This window comes from Netta rufina (genome assembly GCF_964035555.1).
Source record: "Netta rufina genome assembly, chromosome: 7".
Taxonomy (NCBI): Eukaryota; Metazoa; Chordata; class Aves; order Anseriformes; family Anatidae; genus Netta; species Netta rufina.
In genome coordinates, this window is record NC_140130.1 from 34,726,529 (window position 1) to 34,745,956 (window position 19,428).

At 40.4% G+C, this 19,428-nt stretch overlaps 1 protein-coding gene across 1 annotated transcript in view; it reads right to left on the bottom strand.

Annotated features, from left to right (window-relative positions):
• Nucleotides 1-19,428, bottom strand: part of LOC311211677 ((E2-independent) E3 ubiquitin-conjugating enzyme FATS) — a gene marked incomplete at both ends in the record, with an annotated part of 62,904 nt that overhangs the window by 32,000 nt on the left and 11,476 nt on the right. The window contains one exon of the mRNA XM_084290575.1: nt 277-365. Coding sequence (XP_084146701.1) covers nt 277-365 — 89 coding nt within the window. The remainder of the gene's footprint in view (nt 1-276; nt 366-19,428) is intronic.

Consider the following 19,428-nt stretch of genomic DNA (forward strand, 5'->3'; position numbering starts at 1 on the left):
AGACAGAGTGTACTGATACTTGGGATACCACTTAATTTAGTCTCCTGAGAGGTTTTTAACAGTCTTTCCCCCCCACAAAACAAGCATCTCTTTTCCTCTCCAAGAGCACACAGAACTGCAGCCTCCTAAACATCATTTTATTTGGCTTTTTGGCTGCCTAGGCTGAACCCAGTTAAACAAAACCAAGTCCAAGCACACTGCTCAGCCATCAGTGACTGTTTTTAAACCCGAATGCATTCTGCTGACTGTTATCTACCCATTACTTATTTATCATACCTCCACGGAGCTTGATTTTCTCTCCACAGCACTCTCCTGCTGGAGGCCCATGCATGTTCTGTTACTGCCCCACTGTTTTTGTGCTGCTCCTGGGAAACAAATGCAGGGAAAGAAATGTTATCATCAGCATCCTGGAGGAGATGAGTGATAAAGTGTGGTTTCAAACCAAGCACAGGCAGGAGGGAAAAAGCTCTGGTAAGTGATCTGATTGCCTTGGGAGCTGGTTACAGGAGGGATTGCATTTCTCCTCCTTCCCAGGAGAGGAGCTTGAAGCACTGCTGGGATCCTGTTGCGAAGAGGTGTTTGGGGACAGTCTCACAATCTGTTCAGGGCTGATCACAGCTTGAATCTCTCTACTACTAGTTTACCTGGCTTTAGGCATGTGTCTGGAGTAATTAGGGGAGATGCAAAACAAGGGCTTCAACAAATTTCACTTTTGCCTGGTTTGCAGAACCCAAGAGCACAAATGAGCACATTAAAGAACTGGATGCTATGAGATCCATTTCATCTGGAGTAAGTCACATTTAAACAAGTATAGTAATTTTCAATCATATTCACATGCTACATGATAACGTCTCTGGTTGAGATGTCATTACATCATTACATCAACCTCTAACTTTGTGATCACCTTTTGTTTCCTTTGAGGGCTATCTCTACTACAGTCCTTTACAAAGAAATAATTGTCATATAACAAAGAGTCTAGGACACTATAACGATGTATTACATTTGCTGTCAGTACTTAAGCCACAAATTGTTACTTTCTATTTGGTAAAATCTCTATTTGGATGGAAATCTCCTGACATTACTGGATATTTCTTTATATCAACAAGTCACACTATAATGCTAAATAATGCACAGTTGAATCAGTCAAAAAGGCAGTGAACCTGACCTAGCACTGAATCATGGTACCTGCTGGCAAAAATCATGGGTGAGATTCCCTTGGAGCCTGCTCCCCACTGTTGTGATGTGCAGCAAAAAGGAGGTGTTGCTCCTTCAGAGAAGGACAGGAAAGATGGGTCCTGAAGGGACAAAGTTCACACATGTCCACAAAGAGCAGAGTGGTAACTGCTGGGTGGGCTCCATGGAAAGGCATTGTCAGCATATCAGGACCCTGCTGAATTACACATGAATACTTTTGCAACGAAAACCTGCCACATATGGTGTCTTTCCTACTTTTTTTAAACAACTAAATAGGAAATAACTTGCAGAGAAGGATAAAGATGAAATTGTTGGATTGAGTTAAGGCAAGACCTCAAGAAATCCAGAGGTTTTACAAACAAAGCGGATGTAATTAAGGCAGCAACTTTGCTATCAACATTTTCCTCAAATAGTTTACAGTAAGAAAACCACAGTTGTCTCAGGTCGAGCTGAGAAGCTACAACAGGAGAACATCAACTTGTGAATGTCAAGAGGCATGCAAAGAAATCCAAAATTCTGGCTTGAGATTAATCAGACCTAGAAAGATGTTTTGCCAGATGGTCTTTCATGAGTTTCATTCAAATGTATTTTCAGCACAAGAGAAATTACTGAATACCATGGGGTCAACCAAGAACAAGTTGTCAAAGTCCACCACGTAAATTATGTATAATCTGTAAATTATTCTTAAAAATGTAACCTCCTGGGATAGCAATAGGTAAGACCTTCCGATTTCACACAGACCTCTTGAAGCAGCTCGGTTAATTCTCAATCATTTAACTTTAAAAAGTAGCTGTTTCTGGAGCAGGAGATATAGGAAGAAGTGAGGTGGGAAGAAGAAAAGGGAATATGTATTTTCTTTGCTTAATCATCCAGAGAGGAGTTTTGCATTGTATGTTGTATCCTATCCTGTTCAATGACATTCTTATGTTACTATGGGAATCTTATTGTTGAAAAACACTCAAACTTTTGGCAAGTCATTGAATGTGGTTGCTGAAATAGATTAAATGACAGTGGTGGCAAAAGCTCTGGTAACTTCCTCATTATTATAGTCTTGGAAGCTTCAGAATTGTTAATTAATATCATCGGAACAAGCAAAAATCCTTAAATAAAAAATAAAAATAAAATAAAGAGAGAGCTTGAATCTGTGTTTGTAATGAAGACTCTTCAGAGGGCACAAGGGTTTAGCTGAGATGTGTTCCATGCAGAGTTTTCATGCAGATTCTCATTGCTGACAAAACACACAGCACTGTAACCCTTGTTACACAATGAAATGCGAAGTTCAGTCTTTCCTTGGTGAAAAAGCTTGAAAGAAATGGCATTTCAAGTACTTTCTGTCTCTGTGGGGAGAACAAGAAACTTATTTCTCACTGAGTTAAATCCCGAGGATTTGCTTAACCTCCTCAGCCCTTCCCTTCCCACCACGACCCACCTCTCCAGCTAATGAACCAGAGACATGGCGAGGAACAGGAGCAGTTCCTGGCATATGAACTTTGTCCTACTGCATCTTCACTCCCCTTACCACCGCCGCCCCCCGCCCCCCATACTGTTTGTTGAACCAAATGATACGCTCCTTGGCAAGGCATCTGGACATCCGGCTACAGACCAGGGTTTTCCTAATTACAGAGTGCAGCTGGAACCGATTCTCCCAGTCTCGAGTGCCTGGATGTCTGCCTCAGGCCAACTGGCAGCCGGCTCAGATAATGATTCAGAAAAGATGTACTCAGGACTCAGCTTGCTGAACCACAGATAAATTGCAAAGGTGAGGGTGCTGGTGAAAAATAGTGCACCATGAGTATTTGGCATGCATGGGGACAGCCTGTTTTGTAGCCAACGAAGGTTTTGTGCAGCACTCGAGACTCGCATGCAAACAAGCTGTGGATAACGCTATTGTACCAGCGTTGCAGGTCTTTACTGGAAGCATGCAGACTGCCGTGCTGGGGTGGCCCTTGGTGACAGCCAAAGTGACACCAGGCAGAGCTGGAATGACTTTAGAGCACTTGCCCTGGCCTCCTCTCCATTTTTTGTCATGAAAGTTGCATGTTTCATTTCTTTACTATTCATATGCTGACAAATTTCAAACTCATGTCAGCGCTTCTGATCTCTTCTGTTCTGCTCAAAGCCCCATGCTGACCACATCTGACATCTCTTCTGAGCCACCAGCATCACCTCAAAATGAACTCCTGGAGCCTCCAGCACTTCCCTCAAAACACAGTAAAACAGCATCACAGAACATACACACCAGTATGAGAAGGGGAGAACTTCTGCATTTCACTTAAAAATGTCATTTTTTGTTGATCCTTAGCTCATAACCTAAAAGACCTCCAAGGAGAACTGGACTCTCTCCCAGGTCCATGGCTGCTGGGGTCACTTCAGTCTCCAAACTGGTGCCATCAGTGCCCAAAACCATACAAATTTCCCCCTCAGGGCCTGGGAGCAGAGGACATTGATGGCTTGGCTTAGGCACAGGCCCAAGAGCAATCACTCAATTAACACTATGTCTTTGGCATAACTTTAAATGTTTTTCAAACCTATTTCTCTTGTTATGCATTATTCGTATTTTAAGTTATCTGCAGCTAAACCATACTGTTAAAACCAACTTGGAGGAATTCGTTTATACCTAATTCTGTTTAAAACATCATATTTGTTTAAATTTTTCTGTGACTTATTTAATTCAAATACCTGTGGAAATCTTGAGGAACACAGTGTCATTGTTAAAGATTCACTGCTTTCCCTCTCTGTAAGGGCTGGAAGAAATCATAATTCACTTTTGGAAATCTGAAGTGAGTCATCCCCAAAAAACATCCAGACATTACAGATATGCCTAAGATGAAAGCCAAGTCAGAATAAACACCAGAACCAAATCCACTTCTCCTGGTGTTCTTCATGTGTCATAAAGAAACAATACCATAAAGCTGCAGAGAGTACTGTCAACTCTAAAATAAATCTGAACAACCAAGCTAAAGTTCGCAGGCACAGCACTAAAAGTAGAGAGACAAGTGCTGAAAATCCCTCACTGTGCTTAAGTTCCTGCTGATATTAAATTTATTTATAGGGAATCTGCTGGAGAATGTTGGGTTTGCTTGTTAGTGGAGACAGTGATGCATTTCCAGAAGGCCCTGGCGCAGGCGCAGTCTTGCCCTCCTTCAGGGATCCTAAGCCTTCAGAAGTGGAAGGGATCCTAAGCCTTCAGGGATCCAAAGACTTCAGAAGTGATCTCCAGTCCAAGAAGGATGTGCTGTGTCACACCGATGATGGTCTGATGGCAGCATCCCAGTGAAGGTGGGGCACAGGCATGGGCAGGCAGGAAGGTGACCCCACAGCCACACACGGATTTTACTTTCCTTATGCTCTTATAAAAATACATCTGATTTTCATCTCCATGGGGTCTGACATTCAGCTACCTTCATGTAAGAGCAGACAGCAATTTTTTCTAAGTTAAGATACTTAAGGAGCACACGTTGTCATCCTGATAGCTCAAACGCAGCTAGAAACCACACTGTACTTACCCATCAAGAGAGGATGGCAGAGGGAGAGTACATCAGTCCTGTTACAGCATTTTTGCTGCACCTCTTGTTACAAGTACTAGGCACCTACTTACAATGGGGGTCAAATGCAGTATAGATTTAAAGGGAGAGAAAGCAGCTGCCAGCTCTTTTCTTGAAATCTTTCTTGCAGTGAAAAAAAGCCAAACCCAATATAAACAAGTACCTTGCCACAAAAGAAAGTGCTTGAACACAGTTGTACAAAGATAACAGTATTTTAAGGCAGCTTTGCTGGGAAGATTTTCAAATCAGGCTAAGCAACGCAGCCTGAAATCACTTCAGTGTGAACAGGATTCATTATGTAAACAAAATAGAAAAATATTTTTTTAAGATGTCAGGATGGATTTTCTTCTATTACAAGCAGCATCGTGAGATTTGTTAACTGAATTATCTCTCCCTGCTTGCACACCTTGAAGCTGTAGCTGACTGCCTGCAGAGATGATTACAGGATCCGCCACGGAACGGACAAATGAGTTCTGGTCTGCTATCAGAAAGCCAGAAGTCGTAAATCTCTCATTATCCATGCCATTAGAAGCAAGGTGCTCATCAGGGGGCTAGAAAGAGCACGAGAATTATATCTTGAAACCTATGCATAAGAGAAAAATACTGTGTTTTCATTACACACTTCCATTACTCTTTATCTTCACTTAATAAAGTGGGGAATCTTCCCCAGCATATTTGTCACACAAAACCACACACACACAGAGTTAACTAAGAATATTCTTAATTTTTCCTTTTCACCTTTCTCCTCCACAAGTTTTGTTTTGTTTTCTATTTATTTCTTGGGGCTTCGGGTTTGGTTTTGCTCATTTGTTTGTTTAAATTTTCAGCAGTATGAGGAGGAACACATTCCTAGGTTTCTCGAGGCAGCATAAGCTCAAGCTAACAAATCTCAGTTCCTGGACGCAGCAACTAACTCAGCAAACCTGCTGAAGCCCAGCTGTGTGGACATAACTCAGGCCAGAGATTCAAATGGAAGCACACAGGAAGATTTAAGCTGACATAGATTTGATTTCTTTAGTCTAAATAACACGGCACTGGAGCTCCTTTCTGGAGCACTTCCAAAATTTTTATAAAATATGGTAGGAATAGAATGGGGAGGCTCAAAGATGGGGTATTAGAGAGTATGATATCTAAGGCATGGAGAACTGGGTTGAATCATGAGGGATACTCTCATGTAATAGTAAAACCATTTATTTCATAATTTTTCTTCAGTCGTTTTGTTGTAGAAATGAAAGAGATGCCATAAGTGTCACAGCTTTCTATTCTTATGGGAGATGAAGGAAGAAGCTGGGACAAGGAGTGAGTTGCTGAGCTCCCCAGTGCTGATGAGCCAAGTAAGGGAGGTCTTGAAGCTCCGTGGCTTCCCTGCTCTGATGACTGGTGGACTGGTCTCTCTCTGCACTGCTAAAAGAAAAGCAGTATTGTCTGTATATTTCACTGGGATTCTGGGCGATGGGTACTCTGTGTAGCTTGGACACATTTTCCTAAAAGGATTTTGCAAAAACAGTGAGAGATTGGGCATAAGCAGCAATAAATAAATAAATAAATAAATAAACCCACTTATCTCTGTAATTTAAAGGCATTCTGAATACCATTCCTAGTTCAGAACCTTGCACTGAGATTCATTAGTATCTATTGTACCATTATTTGGCTTATGTCAAAACAAAGATGCAAGTAATAGAAACATTTCATACGTAAAGAGCTATTGGAAGTGGTTCTCTACCCCTCCTGAAGTCTCCTTCACAGCATTTTATTAATGCATCTGCATTTTAGTGACCACGTTCATTTCTGAAAGCACAAGAATGTTTAAGACAGACAAAAAAAAAATCTTCAGTGACTGTAAACATGACAAATGTTGTGCATAAGCAAACAAAGGAAAAGCAGTGCTGCAGCCAAAAAGTGTATTTATGAAGAGTTATTTTAGCGTTGCTACGTGTGTTCATGTAAAGGCCATAACATACACAAAATTTGATGGTACAAATGAGTTTTGTAAATAAAAATTCTACCAATGTTACTCAGAACTGGTAGCAATTACAAAATGTGTGCATTTGTCTAACACTGCTCATGTACAATAGGAGCTAGAGGTAATTCAATATTTCTTACTTTTCATCTGCTTTTGTGAGAGCCTAACTTTAGGACAAGAAACAGTAAAGAGGATAAGAGAAAACCTGTGCACTGTCTGCTATGCATGCGTTTTGTGACTCAATATATATCCTGCTGCGGGGATTTTGTTTTATTGATTTTTTTTTCCTGTTAATACTCTTAATACAGTGGTAGCTTCAGGAACTGGTAGATGCTGTGGGTACAGATGCTTTTGTCAAGACATCAAGAGTAGAGATTCCACAACACATTTATGTTAGTCCAATTGTGTTTCCAAAGCACAAAAAAAATAATAGTAAAAAAAAAGGATGTTCACATGAGCCAAATTTGACACTAAACAATTTGTACAACAGAACTAAACTCAGTGCAGCACCACTCATGCCAGATTTAAAATAGATCTTTCATGTTACTTTCATATAATGGAAGCATTCAGTTTTCTATAACACTTGGGATAGTATTTATTTCTGAAAAGTTGTTCACATTAACTGCTGTGATTACAGACATCAGAAACTGCTTGATAACAGTGGATGCAGAAAGCTAGAAGCAAAAGAAAAATTCAGAGTTCACAGGGTAAGAACACAATAGGCAGGATTATATAAGTACAAAGCCTAAAAAGTTAGAGTTCCAAGTCTCCAGATCTATGACGAAGCAAAAAGAAGCCTTTTATTTTACAAGAAGACTACGCAGCTCCCACTGATTTCAGTCACCGCTGACTTGCCTTAACTCTAAATCTAACCACCCTTCATGCAGGTGAACTTGGTAATTATTCTACCACGTAAAACTTTCCAGTTGGTGAGATAATACACACGCTTGCCTTTGAAGGGAAGATAAAACAAATCTCTGTTTATGGTGTGTTTTTAACACACAGGCGTGCTTTGTCTGATGTTGAAAATCAGCCTTTTCGAGTTGCGCTGCAACATGTTTGGAAACACAGATCCTTCTAGAGATTGAAACAGAAACACAGCAGTAGGAACACAAAACAGGGCAGAGGAGATTTTCTTTTTATCACTAGGTTCAGCGGTTCAACATAACCGATAACTGGTAATTGCCTTTTATTTATTTTTTTTTTAAATCACTCAGACTTACAATTCAGAAATGAAGGGTGCGGAAAAGCTCAGAATTGATGATTAAATGTAAAAACCCTCAGAACCTTTACTTTTGTCAAGGAATGACATTAAGTGTTTGCGGGCTCTCTTTTGGTGGCAGATATCACCCAAATGACAGCAAGTGGGGTTGCGATTCGCCAGCACCCACTGCCCCCTGCCCGAGCAGCCTGGGCAGACCCAGCACCCACAGCTGCTTTTGCAGGGAAGCAAGAACCTGCTGCCTAGCAACAACCCCAAACTCCTGATTTTTCGTATCTGCCATTCCTTGAGCACAACTAAAAGCTCCAGTCCCAAATTATTGTATCAGAGCTGCAACAGGTGGGTAAGAAAATGCTTTTTCCTTTATTCACCTCAAGACTTCCCTGCTCTATGGTGTTGCATTCATAACACACACGCTCACTCCTCCATACCTTGTGATACAAGGCCAATCTGGAAAATATTTCAAAATATGAATGGTTATATTCACAGTGGTTGTCCCGCAGGAGCTACTCCTGTGAGTAAAGTCTTTCCCATACCTATAGGCACACAAATACCTGGATAGCAGGGCACAGCTATGCTTGCAGGAAAGTTGTCCCCGTGTTTTAGAAGTCCTGATATTTTTCTTATTAATTTACTGCAGGTGAATCAATTAAAAAGGAAAATAAAACAAAGCAAAACCAACCAACCAACCAACAAAACCCTTTTGGATTGTGCTGTCTACTCGGATCAAGGAACTTGATTTGTGTTCAATCTTTCTGTCTGTCTGACCTGGGGCTTTGGAGCTCCTGGACAGTTTTAACCAATGCAATAGAAAGGTCAATAGCTGATCTCCAGCATGCTTACTGCAAATAAATAAATAAATAAATAAATAAAATGGTTTTGTAGAAAAGACAGGCCACCACAGAGACATCATCACTGGGTCTTCTCTGCATGACCCAGAGCTGCCTGGCAAACAAACCAGCCAGCCAGGACATCCACAGTGCCACAGGGGCCACAGCTCTTTGTCAGGAGCAGCAAGGAGGCACTGGGGACGGATAAAATGGGATGGGCGAGGAGATGCAGAGTTGAGAGAGCAGCACCAGGGTGAGACTCGGGGTACTGACTCATGGGCTTCATCAGCTTTGCTGCTCACATACCCACCTCTTTCTTGATAGCCTCTATTTCATCTCTTTGTTTTCATTCTCTAAAAAAGAAATATAGAAAGCTCATGCTAAGATTATGGAAACTGAGAGGCTTTTCAAAACCATAAAGGAAAGTTAAGTGCTGAAGGCTGACCTAATGATGCCATAACTGCTTGACCTCGGTACTGCTGTGCCTTAGACATAATCACATACAGCTGTCCTGTTTAAAGTCACATAGCAAATCATAACTGGAGTAGTCACCTTCCTAATTTGCCTGCTATGATAGTCATGGCATTGGAAATCCAAATTTTACTACAGAGAATACCTGGAATAATGTGGTGTGCAGTAATAACTGAACAGCTTACGTTGGTATAACAAACTGCTGAAGCAACTATCTATCGAAGGCAAAATTAAGTCGTTACGGATGATTACCACCACCACTTTGTTTGTCCTACAGTTTTTCTGTTCAGCAACGATCTCTGATCCAGAGCCAGGGCATAAGCCATTAAATAATTTAGCAGCACTCTGCATCCAGCACAGCTCCCCAGCCACATTCTGGCCCCTCTCAATTCCAGTATTCCTGCTGGGCACTCTGGGATGAGAGTTGATCCTAAGGGTCTCCTCAAATCCACTACTTAGAGGAGACAGACTTTGCTGCGTGTGCTTTCAAAAGCCTCTTGCTCATCAGCAATATTCTCTCCAACATTAAATACCATTAAATTCTCCCGCTAGAAGCTGCAGAATGACCTACAGGACATAAATTGCATTTTGGGGCTTAGCAAGGAGCATGCTAAGCGCTCACTACCCCGTGCAGGATGCATCTGCTGCTCAGTGCAAGGCTCAGGTGGGATGGCTCCTGCATACCAGGTGGTGATCTGCCTAAAGCCAAGAGCAACGACCTTTGTGCACAGGGGGAGATTCATCCTCACACAGAGAGCCAATGCAATCCTGTATGCCTTGGCAAAGGAAAGATTGGGGTAGAATCTTTTCTTGGGAAAGTTTCAGCTGGAAATTTGGGTTAGACATAAGACTGCAGCCTATCTGCATTGCTATGGTCCTCATGTAAACTGTATTTCAGGGTGTCCATGCTCTGTTTTGGGCTGGCTCCCAGCTGAACTCTCTCACAATGCAGCATGACTCTCCCCCTCCTTGCCCTCTCTAACCCTAGAAAAAGTGCCAGAGAAAAAATCCTGTGAAACAGCCTGTATTTTTATGGATTAGGTTGCAATGATGTACATGACCTTCTTGCAATGGACTTGCACATGCTTTGTGCCAGTGGGTTACTCACTGCCAGTCACATTAGCTGACTCAGTTAATACGTGCATCTGCAAACCCCAATGCCAAGTTCCACCTGGTTTCTGAATCCTTGTGAAAATGCCCTTCCCATCCCTCCATGCACTGTGCCCAGACACTACAAAACCACTGCAGGTAGCTGAGAGAGTCCAGTGAAATATTGCTGTTTTAACCAGAACATGTTATCCCTCCTCCCAGAAATCAAGATTTCACTTCTCCAAGCAGCATGTAATGGCTTTTCCCCTTTCTCACAGCACAACTACATCATCTTAATTTTTTTGAGGCCAATAAGCTCAGGTAGATGTCTTTATTGGATTACTGGATGCAACTTCCATTACCTTTAAATGATTTTCTAGGGCAGGGGGTAGCTTCAGCTATTATTCAGCTGTTCAGATCTGACATTTTTCCATTTCTACTCAAAAAAAAAAAAAGAAAAGTTATCTTGGTGAGTTGTTAGCCAAGAGGAAAAATGAAGAACAGCTTGGCTCTTGCTGGGGCACACATAAAAGTGTTCTGAGAGCACCCTGAAAGCTGTCCCACCATGAGAATGAGAACAGGGTCACAAGACAGTAACATTTTGTTTTAAAGCATGGACATCTATCCTCCTGCTGGAAGCATAGAAATCTTGTGTTTTGTTCCCCATGATACATTCATGAAATCTACTTTGTGGGGGTGATAAACAGATGTGTACACACAGGTATCGATTATATTGAGTATTGCATTGAGTATTACAACTGAAGTATTTACTGGAAATTAAAATCCTACCAGTTGAAGCCAGCTGTAGAGGATCAATGCAAAATTCATGTGCTGCTGTAACCACTCAAAACAGTAAGGTCAAATAATGGCAAGAAAGAAAAAGCAAATTCAGGGCTATTGTTTTATACACTGCTTTATATATCCTGTTAATTGCAATCCTACAGCATGTGCTGATGTTACACATGGACACACTGCAGAGATACCTGGAGTAGCAGATGACATGATGGAGCTTATGCTCATTTGGGTTAAAGATCTTGTCCTCTGAAACAAATCAAATCACAGACTTTCAGGATATTGCCCTTCTTTTAAAGAATGAAAAAAAAAAATATATATATATATAAAGACACCAATAAATGAATAAATACACTATTTGAATAATTAATGGGGTAAAAGTGATCTACCATGTAAACAAACACTTCAGCTGGTGATTTATGTTATTTTAAATAAAAGGGCAAAGATGTAGCTCATACTCTAGACTGAAAGCATTATTCTGGAAGGTCAGTCTAGTCTATGTCACTTTGATTTAGTACTGTCTTATTACTCTAAATGTGGTACTGCATTAGTTACAGTAATATTGGGATTAACACCCTGGCCAGAATGTTAATGCTGACAGGTATATAAATGCAGATTTATCTACTTCATTCAACATTTAAGGAAAGTTTATTAATCCACAATTGGGTGGCGGTGTTTTGCCTTTCTATCTTCTTTTATTAAAGCAAGCACCAAAACTGAGCACCTGATGTCCCCATACCTTGGGTATCAGTTAATGTTTTCAGGTGCAGCAGCTATAGTGATAGGATAATGCTGGGATTTGTGAGATTTCCCCCTTCTGACACCACTGCCTGTTTAGTTCCCTGTTGTTTTAAAGAAGTAAAGCTAAATCAGTAAGATGCTATTGACTTCCCTGAAACCAACCGAGACACAGATCTGACATTTCCAACATTTAATTGACTGTTCCAAAGCCCCTGCTTTTCTACCACAGCTTCTAATTAGTGGATGAAGATCTTGAATACACTAAACCCAAATTATTGTAACTTTGTGCTCCAAATTATTGTAACTTCAGGCTCCAAGGAGCCAACCCCAAAGGTATCTCCAGGATCTGGGTCAAAAGCAACTGAGAGAGAAGGAGGGAAGGAAGCCCCTGTGCAACGTGAGGCTGTAGCAGAGCAGGTTGCCTTGACAGAGGAGTTTCCAATACCTTTGCCTTCAGCAAGTTCTGATAACAGACACTGCTTTCTGTGAAGAAATAAACAGCTTTATGTCACTGACCTCTATCACATATAGCCATGAAATCTGAGTGCAACTGTAGTTATTTGGTGCTTTTCAGATATTCATTTCTCTTCCCTGGTGCTTAAGAGGGCTGACTGAAGGCAGTTTATACTAGATTAGGCTTCCGACACCTTCATGCATTATAGACTTCAAAATACAGCTTTTCCCTTTCAGAAGGTGAAAATGTTGAGTCATTTCTTTTAAAGACTGGATGGAGGTTATGGCTCATAAAAAGAAAAACCCGGCAGTTCAAAGCTGGCCCGAGCGAGCTGCAGCAAGCCGGCTGCACCGCGGAGCAGAACCAGGGCCCGGGGACTTGGGCTCCCTCGCGTCGCTCTGCTCGCCCTTCCCGTCTTAAATCAGCCAGGCACTAGCAGCTTATCCGAGATAATAACATGGATTAACAAGGGCTCATCGGACAGCACCGTGTGCCAGAAATAATTATGGCTTAAAATGCAAGAGCTTGGCAGGAAAGGATTGTCATTTGTGAAGTCAGTCCATTTTATGGAGAAATAACCCACATATTACAGTGGAGGATAATTTGGCAGTTAACAGTTTCAGTGGCTCAGAGACATAAAAGACAGACCCATCAATGTGTAAGATTAGAAACAGTTAGGCCCTATAAGGTAAAGTCATCAGTTAGAAACTAGACTTGTCCTGGGGACATTTTGTAAATGATTCCTCAGGGACGAGTAAGACGGCACCTTTGACTTGCATGATTTGGAAGGGACTGAGACCTAACTTAATTTCCTGGGATGCAGTAACTCCAGTAAAAAGGTATTTTTAAATATGAAACATATTCCCTTTCTCTAAACAAACTAGGTATATTATGCTCTGGAATAGTAAGAGAATTAATCAAAAGACAGCGAGTAAATGGCTGCTATGTGGCTGCCAAGTAGAAGATGATATAAAACTATACAGAACTGAAAAACCTTTGATAAGAACATAAAAAGATCTGTTACATATTCTTCAAAGGATAAAGTTTTATTTAATTGTGGTGAACACCAAGAAGTTTGAGATACTATGTTGCTTATTTTTTTTAAATTTGTTTCTCCAAATGCAGAAGTAATAATAAACACTGATTGCCTTAGATAAAGCTAATTCTTTTCCAGAAAGGATGAGTAACCTGCTTTTTCTTTAAAACCACTCATTACAGAAAAACAGACTTGCAGCTTTTCACAAAGGGATACTCAGAGCTATTTTAGATATTTTTGCTACTGAATTCCCAAAAGTGCTTATGATCTTCCATTTTCAAGAAAAGACTTGGCAGTTTGTACTGGAGAAACCAAAAATCTGAAGTTAACTTTTCAGCAATGATTGCCTTATTTACATGATCTATATTCTCCCAAGAAAAAATATCACCATATGATACTAACATTTTTCTACCATAACTCAATACTCTGCATTTTTGTCAATGCAGAGATGGATCATTAAAGCCTGGAAGCTAAATGGAAAAGTATTTTAAGGACAAACTAAAAGTGGAGCAGGAGAGACATACTGATTTCAAAGAGAAAAGAGTACCAAGATGACACATGAAAATTTACACACCCCATCATGCTGCTTAAAGGAGACTAATTAAAACTGCATCAAACTTACGCATAGGCACATCAATGCTAAAATATGAAAAATACTGAAGTTTTTAGCTATATGATAACTTCTTTCTTTTCTTTTCTTTTTTTTTTTTTTTTTAAACATTTGTAAGTAGTCTTAGAAGCAATTTGATCTTCTCTAATATGATGGGGGAGACAGCTCTATTTTTATTTATTTTATAAAGGAATTGTCTTCAACCTTTTGTAAGTCAATTTGGAGTTATAATCTACCACAAAATGTCTGTGAAATTATGCAGTATTTGGGATTGCCTGTAGGACTGTGAACTCAATAAACCATATTTCAGACAGACTTGGTGAAAAGATATTAAACCAAGAGTTGAGCTATAAATTAATTATCACATACAACATATCCACAGTTATTGTACAACAACTAAAAATATGTAACTGGTATGATAAGCAAGACCATTCACTTGAGCCCCACATAGATCAACTACCAACAAAAAAGAAGTCACCATAAGGTAACACTGGGGTTGTACAGAGCTGTTGTACCTTAAACACTGCCATGCCCATATTTCGTGAAAATGAACCACTAATCGTAAACATTTAGAAATGGATTAGTGTTTTCTTTTAACAACAGTGCAAACATACAAAGTGATTTCTCCCCTGCACCACAATTTCTGAGCCGGTTAGTCTGCCCCACGTGCCATTTCCCTGGATACCCATCTGTGCACACTGCAGTTGCACCAGCAGCTGTGTTAGAGAAGTTCAGTGGGCTTTACAAGAAAGGAAAATACAATCACTTATTCTGTTTCTGGTAGAAGAGCTTGATGGTTAGTCAATCACCATTAGAAAAATCAACAACAATCTAAATGTTCAAGCATTTCAAGCCTTCAAGTGACCTTTCAAGAGGATTTCAGTTCAAAAACATGTTATGAGGAGAAGCTATGGATTTTGGAATTCATCTTATATCCAAAGCCTTTGCTAAATGTCTCGGAGATTGCTAGAAATGTAAAATAAACATCCGTGGGGATCAAAGCAAGGAAAAAGTGAATTATGGAAAAGGCAGGCTGGTGTCCAACCACTGATCTGGGTCAAGCAACATATATAGATAGCTATTTGTCTTTGATTACGTGTGTTGGAAATACAACTTGCAGCGTTCAGAAGGAAAACAATCTCTCCTCAGAAAGTCAGTTAGAGAAACTGAGGAAGACAGAGGGATACAGAGCAGGAAAAAAAATAAAAATAAAAAAAAATCCCATCCTAATAGAGCAGACCATGCACAGGAAAATGCAACAGAGGAAAAGAAAGATGAAAGCTTTATTGGGAAAACTTAGAGACCAAGGAGGCCTGCAAGAAAAGCCTGGCTCCGGCTACCCCAGAACAGAACAGCACAAGTAATGCTTTGAAAGGTGAGAGAGTGTTCTGTTCCCCGCCCCACCTTCCCTCCTCCTCCAATAAAAACTGCAGAAAAGTTGATGGATATAAAAGTCTCCTTGGACATAGAGGATAAGGAGAGTTTCAGGTCAACAAAAATAAAATTTGCAAAGAATAGTCAACACAAGTAAGATTGCATTTATACATGGAGCATTAAAATAGCAACCAAAGCAATACTCTGCAAGTTCTAATAAGCATAGAAGTGCTAAGTAACCCAGAATGTCTGTTTGTTTTAAAAAAGGCAGATATTGATATCACAGGCATCTCAGAAATATGATGGGGTTAAGATAAATCAGTGGACACCATGCAAGACAACAACAAAACAGTATGAATTATACAGAAATAGCAGAAGATCAGGCTGACAAATGAGCAGAGCCAAGAAACAAGGAAAATATACAGGAAAATGGATAAATAAGCAAAATGTACACAGCTGTACCTCAACTTCTACTAAAACTCAATTTCCTTGCTTAAATAGAAGAAGTATACGAAGAACAGTATTGTCCCAGAATGGCCCTGAAAGGGGACCTATGCTGCAAAATCAGAGGAGAATAAATAAGTTGGGATTTGTCAGCCAAAGTCAAGAGGAATGATATGATAGAGGCATAATAATAATAATAATAATAATAATAATAATAATAATAATAAATCACAAACAGTTTTCAAAAGGTGCTTGGGAAGAGGAATGGGGGGCTAAAACTACTGGCTAGACTATTTAACATGCAGACTACAAGATATTTTTTCTGCACAACACAATTAAATTGTGAACCTAAATGCCACAAACCTACATAGAGAACAAATTCAGAAAGCAATTAGGCAAGCTTATGGAAGGTAAGTACAACCTTGGCATTAATCAAGATCATGGAGAGGCTGCTCCGAGCTCAGGAAGGTCCCTGGTCCTTGGCCGAGGACATCAAGAAGGAGTGCCAGGAACAATGCCGTATCCTCTGCCCTCAGTTTTTTGGCCAGAATTGGGATCAAGATGTAACTGGATCTTTACTCTGACCTAGCATTGTTGGTACGTTCCCATCACTATGCCTCTTAAGAGACACTGTGGGCACCATATAGAAATATTCAGGGGGCTGGCAAATAAGTTTATATGTTCTAGCACAGGAGGAAGAGAAGACCTAAAGAGAAAATGCTGAAGTGTTTTTTTTTTGTTTGTTTTGTTTTGTTTTGTTTTGTTTTTGTTTTTGTTTTTGTGTGTGTGTGTGTGTTTCTTCGTTTTTTTTTTTATGTTTGTTTTCAGGCTAGATTTTTTTCCTTGATAATATTCAAGGTCATAATGACTTTAAACTCCCATGCACAGCCAAATGGTAAACTGCAAGTATTTGTGAATGCCAGCAAATGCAGTGTGTTACTGGAAGAGGCTGCAACTAAGAGCCTAACCCACCTTTCACATAAAACCAATCTGCAAAAAGATTCTAGCATCCCCAAGGAGCAAATTGTACCAATAACTCCATAATTCAATTATCTTAGTCTGTATAAAATGCAAAAGACACAAAGGCAGTTCATAGCCGCTATTCTCTTTGAGATATATTTACAGAGATATTCAATAAATTAAGCAGAAACCATTTTAGAGGTCCCACTTTAAATTTATTTGTGCCAAAACAGCATAGGCTGAGCTGAAGAATAAACCTCTGTTCTAAAACAAAAGCGAAGCTGCTTGATGAAGAACAAAGCAGCACATTCAAGGTTTTTGCCCACCCGTGTTATGGGAGGATACTCTGGAGAACAAGGTGCATTGTCTGCAGGGCTGTTTGGAGGCAGTGAGGGATTTATTGTAAAATTTGTCAGCAACAGCAGTGAGGTCACCGTGCCCTGATTCACAGCAAACGTTCATCTACCTATAACCCTATTACACTTTGCAAGCCAACTATTTTCTTACCCAACCCTTTGGCTCGAGAAAACATGTATTTACCTTATAAAGCTGTAATTCTGCATCAACATTCAGCTAATTGGAGGTTTACTGTTATTAATTTAGATAATATACATTCATCTTACAAAAATAGCTTCTAGCAGCTTCTTTAATTTAACCTTTCTTTTAGCCTTCTTTTTTTACTGTCACACAACTAGCAATTCAGTGCTCACAAATGACCTCCTGTGCCCCAGTCATGCCATAACAATCAATGGTGGAAAATTCATAAAACAGATTAAATTCTGCAGTGTTTGCTTTGATGAATTAGTAGAAATTGTTTGCTTTAGCTGCTCAGAGTTAATCTTTGATTTTTAGCTGAGTGCACTGCATTGGAAAGAATAAACCAGGGACACATCATATTTTTGTTATTTAAACAGCTATAGTGGAAATAGGGCCCCACCATTCATTGCAATTAAGCTGATGTTTTAAGATTTTTGCTATTTGTCTCTGTTCTCTCAATACTAACAATAATATATGAGGAGAAACAGCCTGTGATAAAGTGTTTCTGTACAAAATTGGACTTAACTACATTATACCATAATGATTATACTTTCCTACCGGGTGTCACACCACGCCAGAATGAGACAGCTCAGGATCATTTTCCCAGAGAGCTTTAAGGGTGGCAAAACATCCCAAAGTAAAAAATTAGCTCCATCACTGCAAATCACATAACAAGTTTTGTTCAACATTAAATTATTATTCACCATTTAAATTAAGAATTGCGAGGAAAATTCATCCTGAGCTTTTTCCATTTCCCTCATACACACAATTTGGCTAATGAACCAAGAAACCAATTAGTGAAACAGCTCAATTTATAGCAGGTTGAGGTAATCTTTAGCCAGGGCACAGTTAAAACTCCTGCACTGTGAAAAGAAGACTCTTCATCTTCACAAATGGTACTAAGGAGTTAATGAGCCCTCCTAACACAAAGCATCAGCGATGGCACTGTTTGCCCAGATATTTCACCTCTCCCCAGCAGCACCTACTGCAAAAAGGCAGAATCTGGCAGAAATCTCTATGTAAATACATAATTTTCTTTCTGTCTGACTTTGGGTGGATATTGGTACATAGATGCACAGCCCACAACATGGCAGAGGTTGGATGTCTACGTAGAGCTGTGTTTTTTGGAGAAGTTTAATTTCTGTGAAGCAGTTGTCCTCTTGCAGGTGCTGCTCCCTCTCAGCACCATACCTCAGCTCTGCATCTGAGGTGCTGTGCTCACCCCTCTCCCCTTGTCTGTAGCCAGACTGAGCTGTGAGCTCCTTGGCCCAGCTCTGCCTCTGAGCACAGAATGCACTCTGAGGTGCCCTGGTCCCCTGTGCAAAAAGTCTCACATTCTGGAGACAAAAATAAATAGATAAAGAAACAGAGGGTTGATGAAGCATCTCCCACAGCAGCTGATGAGCTCATGGGAAGGACATGTCTCAGCTCCTGCCTTCTTCCCAGTTGCTGAGATCCACAGCCCAAACCCCCTCCATGCCAGGTGTCTCAGCTAGTTTCTCTAGTTTAAAGTAAATGGCTCATTAAAAGGTCTAAAGTAACAGGAGATGGACTCTTGACCTGAGCTTCAAAAGTGTATCTTCCCAGTTCCCAGAACAACCCTCTCAGCCAGGCTGGAGGGTGAGCCAGGCAAAGCAACACAGGGTTCATAGGATGAAAGAAGTCACATAAAGGAGTAGGGGAGGCAATCTGCTGCTAAAAGGAAGGCTTTGCTCCAGGGACTGCTCAGGCATTTTGCACTACAAAAAGTACTTTAACAAAGTAGATTTAAAAAAATAAGAATCCAGAAGTGCATCCCAGACTTTTCCTTCTGCTGCTGTAAAACCCACAAAGGTGGTACCAAGTTTTACAACACTACATATACCCTTGTTTGCAAACCACATCTATTCTGTGGGGTTTCCATCCCACCACCACCTATTTACAAACACTGTATTATCACCCCTGGTTAACTTATTAAAGGAAGATAAAGCTTCAAGCCACAGAGGCACGCACACGTGCAAATAAGGCATCTGTCACCTTCTCCTCTATTCACCCATAGCAAAACCTTCCACTCCTACCTAGGACCTCAAAATATTTCTCACTTCTCCTGCACCTCAATCTCTGATACATCCTTGGCAGTGTTAAATCCAGCCCCATCTCTTTGTGCATCAGCCCCACTGCTCTGCA